Source organism: Brachionichthys hirsutus, unplaced genomic scaffold (assembly GCF_040956055.1).
Source record: "Brachionichthys hirsutus isolate HB-005 unplaced genomic scaffold, CSIRO-AGI_Bhir_v1 contig_1030, whole genome shotgun sequence".
NCBI classification, from domain to species: Eukaryota; Metazoa; Chordata; class Actinopteri; order Lophiiformes; family Brachionichthyidae; genus Brachionichthys; species Brachionichthys hirsutus.
The window spans coordinates 2,448-12,095 of NW_027181003.1; the positions used below are offsets into that span (position 1 = coordinate 2,448).

Below are 9,648 nucleotides of genomic sequence, written 5' to 3' on the forward strand. Positions count from 1 at the left end.
CTTCTAAAATCATTTTTTTAATAGTTATTTTTATATATATCTATTGTGTATCTGCAACTGTTATAGATACTTTCGTAAGAAACATAATCATCGGAACTATCAATGATTGTAATACATAACACGAGAAAAGATTGATGACTGGCTATTGAATATTAACAGTTCGAATGCATATAGCACACGAAATAATACCAAGAAAATGATCATAAATTATTAAAACTCTATTGAATAACACTCAGAAGAATTTAATTATCTGATCAACAAATAAGGCAAAGATATTCATAGACTATTGTTGATTCCGTTTATTTTTATATTTACTTTATTTACTTTATTTACAGCAGTTTGTCTCCCATCCTGAGTCCTGACATGTCAAAAATGTGACACAGACCTGCCTCCTAAAGCTGAGAGAGAGGAGAAGTTTGTGTCACCCACCACTCCCTGTCGTAAGAAACCTCCGAGTGCCACTAGCTCCCTGAGCAAAGAGTCATATATGGCTTAGCACTATAGTAAACAGAGCATTCCTAGTTACTGACTGTTCTGCCTTGAGGCAGTTCAGTTCTTGACAGGCAACACGCCAAATATGTGACTAAGCGGGTCTGAGGAGTAGCGTACAGCACGACTCCTTCAGGTGGTGCTTTGTTGAGCTGTTATATCCCTGAGAAAGAGCAAACCATTGTTTGTCAAACTACTGTCTCATCTTTCTTTCCTGTGCATATCTTCGTTTTAAAAAACTGCAAATTGTAGAGAGAAAGGGTTCAATTTCTTGAAGATCACTGTTTGTGGTGAAATATCATTATTTCAGGTTGGTGATAATGGTGGAGGTATGCACTTTGGCACAAGACAGAGGAGACTTTGTCACAGCACAGAGCATGTATTATCTTCATGCAGCCTCCATCTTGCTGTCTCAGACAAGAGGAAGGTACTTTATAATCACCCGGCGTCTGACTGTAAGGCAGACTGACAGACTACTCTAATTACCTCTGTCTCCCTGCCTCTCTGGAAACAAACTAAGTTTAGTGTATTTTTGGTTTTAATCTAGAAAGGATAATGCATTAGAAGTGACTTTCCTTTATTATGACTTCAACAAAGATTTCCACCAGTGGAAAAAATTAACATTATAAAACAAAACAAGTCTGATAATGCATTTCTCAGATTGCTAGTCTTGTTCACTGTTCACTTTCGCTACACACATTGTCTGATGTTTAAAGGTGCATTGACTGCAGATTAAAAAAATAAAATAACCCGGGGAGGCAACTATTGCCACATAAACATTAAATCTAATTGTTTGTTTTAAATTGCTCATCAGAATACACAATATACAGCTGTGTTATGATGCCTTTTAAAAACAAACATTGTCTGCTTAGTGTCAGGAGTAAATGATTTTCACATTGCACTGCCATTGTCACTAAAAAGTGAACAAGAAAATAGTTTCTGGGTTTTATCAGAACTAAATTCTGTCCTAAATGTTGTACTAGGGTGTAAAGATAATGTCATTGTGTGCGTGCAGTGTATCAATGACACGAATAAAGCTTTATTCTTCTTCTAAATGGGCACACGGTGAGGGAGCAGAATAATAATCACATTGCCCTTCGTGGTTTTTGTCCCTCGTTGCTTCCTGTAGTTCTGGGGATGGGTTGCCAGGAGACGGCGGAAACGATTACTAAGTAGCAGCGATGGAGAAGTATGAGAAGATCAAAGTGGTCGGAAGAGGAGCGTTCGGGTAAACTGTGGATTCTTTGTGCTTGAACATAAACACGTGTTGTTCCTGCGGTGTGTTTGGAAACGCAACGTTGTTGCTGCGTGAACTCGTTTTAGCTCGTTTTAGCTCGTTTTAGCTCGTTTTAGCTCCAATAGTGCGTTTGGTAAATTAGCTTTTGTGTTTACATCAGTTTGAACTACCGATGTCTTTTCTTCACATTTTAAAAATCGGATGTTTTATCTTCAATCAAAACATTGAGTTGCTGGCGTTTCATCAAACAAAAGTCTAAAAATATTAGTTATTTTTCAATAATTTGCTGAAAACGATTTTTAAAGTCTTTTTTTCTGTTGATGAAAAGGCAAAGAAAAGTATAATTTAGCTTTGGCATGCGTTACAACGTTTCAGAGGGTGATTTTTGTAAAGTCATTGTGCAAATTCACAACACGTTTTATGAATCCAATTGTGATTATGATTGAATATATATATCAGTTTAATATTTTTTTTGCTGAGCAGTCATTTTAAAGTACTTAGAGAGTAATGCAAATCTGTATTTGTTTACATTACAGTATACATTTATATAAAAATAAATCAAATAAGTAATGCTTGTTCACACGTAATCATTTTTGTGAATGGATTCACACATTTTCTTGTATATCCTCCTGAGACGCTGACATGCTCGCTGGCTGGGTCTCAGGAGGATTATGTAAAAATAAAAATTTAAGTGTGAAATTATCAGGTTTCATTCATCGTCAAATTCAAGTAGTTCTTAATACAGCAATAAAACATTTCCACAGTGAAATGCAAATGTGTAGCTAAAGAACATTAGCTCTTTTGTAGCCCTGATTAATCCATCAACTCATCGGTTTCTTTAAATATTTTCTTTCCTGAAAATCACACAAAATAGTCTGTGAACTTTTGAAACAGCTCCAACCTACTGAACATCATCCATATGCGTAATCATACAGCAAGATATACGTATAATAAAATACACATGTAATGTTTCTTCCCTTTCCGCTCCTCTCAGGATTGTTCACCTGTGCAGGAGGCGCAGCGACGGGGCCTTCGTCATCCTGAAGGAGATCCCGGTGGAGCAGATGTCACGGGACGAGCGGCTGGCAGCTCAGAACGAGTGTCAAGTTCTGAAACTACTCAACCATCCAAATATCATCGAGTACTATGAGAACTTCCTGGAAGACAAGGCGCTGATGATAGCAATGGAGTATGCGCCAGGTAAGTTTGCAGTAATACCTAATTACATGAGTCACTTTTTGTTACCTAAAATAAAATAAACTCAGTTAAAGTTTCATGACGACCTTTCATTACTCGCTGGGATCTTGTTTCCTGACATAACGGCTGAGTTGGTTTCAGTTCTGACCTTGAAGCACATTTTATCATTTTGGGAGCTAAAACAAATACTGATTTCCCATAACACATAAAAAATAATAATAATACAACAGCGTTCAATAATACAACTCCCCAAAGGGGAGGCCAAAGTACATAACACAACACCACGTGAGTACTTTGGCCTTCCTTTTTAATTGACATCGTACATTCACGTACAGCATATAAAACCTTTTGTGTCCACAGATGTTGATGTCCTCTCGCTGGAATTCCCATCTCCCAGTATACTGATCGATTATCAGTTATGACATTTGACCAATCAGAAATCGTCTTTGTTCTCTTGTCGATGTTTCCTCCATGCAGGTGGGACCTTGGCTGATTACATTCAGAAGCGATGCAACTCCTTACTGGACGAGGACACCATCCTTCACTTCTTCGTGCAGATTTTACTCGCCCTCTACCACGTCCACAACAAACTGATTTTGCACAGAGACCTTAAGACCCAGAATATTCTTCTGGACAAACATCAGATGATTGTAAAAATTGGAGATTTTGGCATCTCCAAAATCCTCGTCAGCAAGAGCAAAGCTTACACGGTGGGTTGTTCCTTCTGTGAATGATTCAGCCATACGTTCCCCGCTTCGTTCAATCCTAAATGTTTTTTTTTTTGTTCCACTCTGCAGGTGGTCGGGACCCCGTGCTACATCTCCCCCGAGCTGTGTGAGGGAAAGCCTTATAACCAGAAGAGTGACATCTGGGCTTTGGGCTGCGTGCTGTACGAGCTGGCGAGCCTCAAGAGGGCCTTCGAGGCTGCTGTACATAAAACACTAAACTTTTAACTTAAAGAAAATGACTGTAAAGCCACCGAATTAGATTTAACAGTCCAGTCATTACGTTCACATCGAGTTCATGTTGTTTATATTTGAAACAGAAACCATGTCTGCCGCTCTCGGTCCCTCCAGTCGGGTTCTAATGCAGAATACTTTCACAGGATGCTAGATAAGGGATTGGGAATTCCTCAACATATTTAAGGTATATTGTAATTTTGCTCTTTGCCACTCTTTCATTTGGTTTTCAGAATTTACCTGCTCTGGTGCTGAAGATCATGAGTGGGACATTCGCCCCACTTTCAGACCGGTACAGCCCCGAACTTCGTCAGCTCATCCTCAACATGCTCAATCTGGATCCGTCCAAACGGCCTCAACTCAATGAAATAATGGCTCTTCCCATATGCATCAGGCCCCTGCTTAACCTCTGCACAGACATAGGAAATGTCAAGATGCGCAGGTAGAGGGCTTTGATGCATGTTACACAATCATTTCAATGCTAATAATTTGACATTTCCTTTATGTTCTTATTTGCTCTTTCTTGTTTTGTAATCAGTTTTGTTTTTATCGCCTTCTCTGCCTCTTTCAGGATCGAGAAGCCTCTGTCTACTGTGCAAGCTGGTCCACAGGGTCGACCAGGAGGGAGAGTTCCTACCAACAGGTCAAGAGGTCAGACGCAGAGCCGCTGTTTAACAGCAGAACTATTTTGTCACTGACTCCTCGTTATGGCTTTAATGCTGAGTGCATTTTGTTCCCGCGTGTAAACAGACGGATCCGTTTGTTTAGCATCAGGGAAGGTGCATTCCCTCCCGTTGTCCTCCGTGTACACGTGGGGAAGTGGACTCTCAGCGCCTCTCCGCCTTCCAATGCTCAACACCGAGGTGCTGCAGGTGTCTCTGGGCCGCACTCAGAAGATGGGCGTGACCAAGTCCGGCCGTCTGATTACATGGGAGGTCTGTGCAGGCCGTATTGGTGACCTGTTTACACAGCTTTCAGGTAGTGCCTGATCCAGCACAACACCGGAAGCCGTCAGACCCTGCTGTCCTCGATCAACTTGTGGATGTGAATTTATGTATTTGTAGCCGTTTTGTAAGCTGCTAAATATCCAGATAGCTAAATAGTCCGGTGATTTGGCACATTAATGATTTTATTTGAACTATTTTCTTTTCTTTTATCTTTTGGTTTCTTTCTTAGGGAAGAGTTATATTATCATACTTTTGTGCTGGTTAGGTTCTAATAACAGTTTGTGATCACAGTCTCCTTCAGTGGGCTCCGGTGAGGTCAGTCTTCCCGGTGTCGTGGAACCGATGCAGTCTCAGTTCATTTCACGTTTCCTCGAGGGTCAGTCTGGAGTTACCATCAAGTCGGTGTCCTGTGGAGACCTTTTTACCACCTGCATGACAGGTTGGTGGGCCAGTCCTCCTTGTACAACCGTTTAGAGACTATACCGTGAGACAGAATAAACGTAAATCTACGTTTATTCTGTTGGTGGGCCAGTCCTCCTTGTACAACCGTTTAGAGACTATACCGTGAGACAGAATAAACGTAAATCTACGTTTATTCTGTCTTCCCGACCGTCACACTGCTGTCAGACAAGCAGACAACATTTGGATGCTCTTATGAAAGTGTGGATAGAGCAGCTGTTCTTCTTTTGAATTTGAATTTGCAGACAGAGGGATAATCATGACCTTTGGAAGTGGGAGCAACGGCTGTTTAGGACATGGCAACTTCAACGACGTCACGCAGGTAAAACGCCTTCAGGGGAAAATAGTTCAACGTTACAGTGTTTTTAAGAAACTCAGCAAAAAGCTAAAATATTTAGCATTCTTTACACTGAAGAGATTAAACCTCAGCAATGACTTTAAGTGTGATGCAAAACAGTTACCCCCCCCCCCCCCCACACACACACACAAACACACACACAGCCTATAGTTGCATTCTATGATGTAAAATTTCTTTCAAACTGGAAAATTATGACAAAAATAGACATTTACTGAAATTGTAGAAATCCTTTTATTACAAAAGACATCTTCTGAATTCTATAGTTTTGATGAATTAAAATGATCTCGCTATTAATCACTGTCCACCGGGTCAACGTCGCCATAGAGACGCTTGATAAAACTCTGGAACACTGTAAATCTGACCTGTGTTTTCTTCCTCCTTTGTTTCGCTGCGCAGCCCAAAATAGTCGAGGCCCTCCTCGGCTACGAGCTGGTCCAGGTTTCGTGTGGGGCTTCCCACGTACTCGCTGTAACCAATGAGAGAGAAGTGTTTGCCTGGGGAAGAGGAGACAATGGTGATGTCAACCAAATGGATGTTTTGAAGCAGGCTTGATAATTCTTAATATTCATTCTTTTCTTGTTTGTGCCTGATTCATAATAACATATAAAAGTTATATATATATATAATGCAAGAATTCAGCAACATCTCAACTCACAGCTGGAAGGTTGGGTCTTTGTTCGACTGTCCTGTAGGTCGCCTCGGGTCAGGCACCCAGGATACCGTCAACGCACCCCAGCAGGTTACTCTCCCTGTTGAGTTCGAGGCCCAGAGAGTTGTGTGTGGAGTCGACTGCTCCATGATTATCAGCACCCAGTACGGCATCATGGCGTGTGGAAGCAACCGGTAATTACTCTAGAACCCCTCCCTCTAAGCAGGACTAATCAGCAGCAACAAAATATCACATTTCTATTTTCTACCTCCCATCGACTCCATCGTGTGTGTGTGTGTGTGTGTGTGTGCGCACTGGGAGGTTACACACGCTGCATACTGCTGATGCACTTTCATTACACACAACCTGCGAGGCCACATTCTCCTAAAATGAGTAACACCTTCCTCTCAGGGGTTATTCCCTCGATCTGGGAGGGTTTCGACATGAAGATAAATGAGTGGAGGAAGCAACAGCAGACGCAGACGCCGCATTTATTAGATGACCTGCAGCTTCAGCGAAGCAAAGAAAAGAAAAGAGGGATATTACCATTCGGGGACTCTGATAAATGTGCATTATATGCTGTGGTTTAACAGATTACACGTCTTTGTGTTTATTGGTGGGATCAGGTTCAACAAGCTCGGGCTGGATAAGATCACAGCCGGAGAGGAACCGGATCCGTTAAACCAGGTGGAAGAGGTCAATCTTTACACTCATGTCCAATCAGCCCCCCTCAACACTGAGAAGATAGTTTGCACTGACATTGGAACGGCCCATTCTATTGCTGTTACAGGTAAAATTATTATACCAATATCTTTCAGTCAGTCCCCATTTTTGTGGTGGTCTGTTTCATTTAGTGCACTTAAGTTGTGGCAGCAGCAGATCGAATGAGATTCTGCTCTAAAAGACGCATTCCAGCATGTTAATAAAGCCAAATTGAACCTGTAAAAGTATCAATGTGATCCCGTTTGTTGTGCTGAGTCACACTTCTAACATCGCCCACGTTTTCCTTGTTCAGAAAGGGGCCAGTGTTTCACATTTGGCAGCAACCAACACGGTCAAATCGGCTGTAGTTCCCGCCGGAGCAGTCGCACTCCCTACCTGGTGCCCGGGCTGCAGGGCATCGCCATGGCTGCCTGCGGAGACGCTTTCACCTTAGCGATTGGCTCCGGTGAGCAGGAAGGACGACGCGTGATGATTGTGTGCTAACGAGAGCTCTGTTCAGGTGTTCGACGGACGGGAGCCTCTGTGGCATCTTGAGCTGCAATCATGAAGGTTTTACATTTTAAAACTAGGGAGACGCCACTGAGGCTCAGTTTTCACACGTTCAAGGTGTGTGTGTGTGTGTGTGTGTGTGTGTGTGTGGGTGTACTAGTAAAATGTAACATTGCGCCAGGGCTCGGTCTCCTGGGGGGAACACCAGCGGTCCCAGTCAGGTTTAGTTTGTTTGCTCGACTTTGTCCGGCTCTGACTTCCCAGATCATTTTGCTGCCGCCGCAGGAGAGGCGGAGCCGTCACTGAAAGACGGATGAATTAAAGAAACGGTGACCAGCGCCTTCCTCTCCTCTCTCTGCAGAAGGGGAGGTCTACACCTGGGGGAAGGGCGCCCGCGGCCGCCTCGGGAGAAAGGAGGAGGATTCTGGGATACCGAAGGCAGTGCAACTCGATGAGAGTCACCCATTTGTGGTGACATCCGTGGCTTGTTGTCATGGCAACAGTCTGCTGGCAGTGAAACGTAATATTTCACTTATTATCCATTTGTTAGCAAACGGTCTGAGATGAAGAAATCAGCGGATTAATCCCCACACAAACGAGCGGCGGAACTTGAGAATATTTATCTGCATGCTTTTCATTTATTGGGTCCAGTTTTATATTTCAGGCTGAACACCTCGACACGGCGACTACTCGTACTAAGTGGAACAAAAAGAGAGACATTTCCACCTCTCTCCCAACAGCGACGGTGCAGAAAAAAGCTCAATGGGAATAAATTCTCCACTCCACAGATTTAGAGAAGATTAAACTGCATCACATTATAATAAGTAACAGAGATCACGTTAATCCTGCCTACGGGCTGCAGAGCTGCTGTTAAAATGCTTCTTTGACCTGCAAAATCACGCAGAGACCAACAAGGGCGACAACGATTGAACCAGAAACATTTATCATTTGTTTGTCAAAATGACAGAATTAACCATCATCAGTAGTTCCAAATTGATTTTGTTGTTGCTAATCAACTTTATCTTCCTGTTCCAGCTTTGCTGGAGGACCCGGTCCCGAGATGATTTTGTCCTAGATGTCCACTCAGCGGCAGAGCGAGCTGGAGAACAGCCTCCCCTCAGTCACTCGTCTCAGAGGCCCGTCTGTGCTGCGGCGGGAACATTCCCTTTCATGATGCAGCTGCGGCCTCACACTTTCACCCAGGCTTCCTCTCTCTATGTATCGTTATTCTCTCCCTCTAATGAAGGCTCGGTTCATCTGGTGGTTTGACTTTTATGGAGGGAAGCTGAGGAGTCTGAGCCAGTTTGCTGCAGCAGGTGTATTTCACAAGAGATTCACTGGAGGAATGCTGTCGCGCTGTTCCTGGAGCAGGATTACAGGAAGTCGTTATGTGAGCCATTGTCCTTTCTCACAGTTCAGGTTAGCGTGATGAAGACAACAAGTCAAAGTGGTCTGCCCTTTAGCCACGGCAGATAAGGACACGATACAAAGAAATGAAAAGAGTAAAAGGTTTAGTAACTCATCAGCCAAATGAAGCGAACATGCAAATCTCACGTAGCCTTTGTGCCTTATTGGATTAGCTCAACCGCTGAGCTCCGACCGGATAACGATGGGATCCACCATCGTCTCTAGAGCCTCGCCAGAGTGCCGCAAATCACTCATCTGTTCACTCACTGGAGCCGAAACAATGACAGCAGCAGCTTTATAGCAAGCAATGAATGGAAGGACATTTAGGGCAGCTAACAGTCCCTAACGTATCGGGACATCCAGATCGTTAGCAGCGAGTTGTGTACGTTCCGAGGATGATATACATGATGGACCCGAGACGAGGTGGACCGACTCAAACATTATTATTTCTTGCTGATGGTACGTCTGTTAAATGTGGAGCTCATATTCGATTGTGGATGCACAGCTGGGTGTCATTTTGTGCTGTACTTAATACGTAAATCCAGTTTGCATTTTTTTATACAACTCGCTGTCTGGATATTTCCTTCTGTTAGAGCCTTTATTGTCACGATAAGAGTCAAACATGATATATTTAACATGAATAAATAGAACTAGCCACAGATCCTGTGATAAAGCTGTTAAGTGAAGATTGTTTAAAGTGGGTTCAGTTTTCAGAAAGAGAAATTATTTTTTTT

General features: G+C 42.9%; 1 protein-coding gene across 1 annotated transcript; it reads left to right on the top strand.

Annotated features, from left to right (window-relative positions):
• The first annotated feature begins 1,670 nt into the window (after positions 1 to 1,670).
• Positions 1,671 to 8,571, top strand: LOC137917079 (serine/threonine-protein kinase Nek8). The gene is made up of 15 exons (XM_068759961.1): positions 1,671 to 1,717; positions 2,721 to 2,926; positions 3,401 to 3,633; positions 3,721 to 3,852; positions 4,116 to 4,324; positions 4,454 to 4,533; positions 4,633 to 4,817; positions 5,121 to 5,268; positions 5,534 to 5,610; positions 6,043 to 6,160; positions 6,339 to 6,489; positions 6,922 to 7,085; positions 7,311 to 7,463; positions 7,869 to 8,027; positions 8,543 to 8,571. Exons 1-15 carry the CDS (start codon positions 1,671 to 1,673, stop codon positions 8,569 to 8,571), a joined length of 2,091 nt encoding a protein of 696 aa, XP_068616062.1.
• The last annotated feature ends 1,077 nt before the right edge of the window (positions 8,572 to 9,648 follow it).

Excerpts from the sequence above, each read along its gene's own strand:
- LOC137917079 (XM_068759961.1), top strand. The coding sequence starts at position 1,671 with ATGGAGAAGTATGAGAAGATCAAAGTGGTCGGAAGAGGAGCGTTCGG. Across the intron at positions 5,269-5,533 it reads TTTTACCACCTGCATGACAG|ACAGAGGGATAATCATGACC; the intron begins GTTGGTGGGCCA and ends TTGAATTTGCAG. Across the intron at positions 7,086-7,310 it reads CCATTCTATTGCTGTTACAG|AAAGGGGCCAGTGTTTCACA; the intron begins GTAAAATTATTA and ends TTCCTTGTTCAG.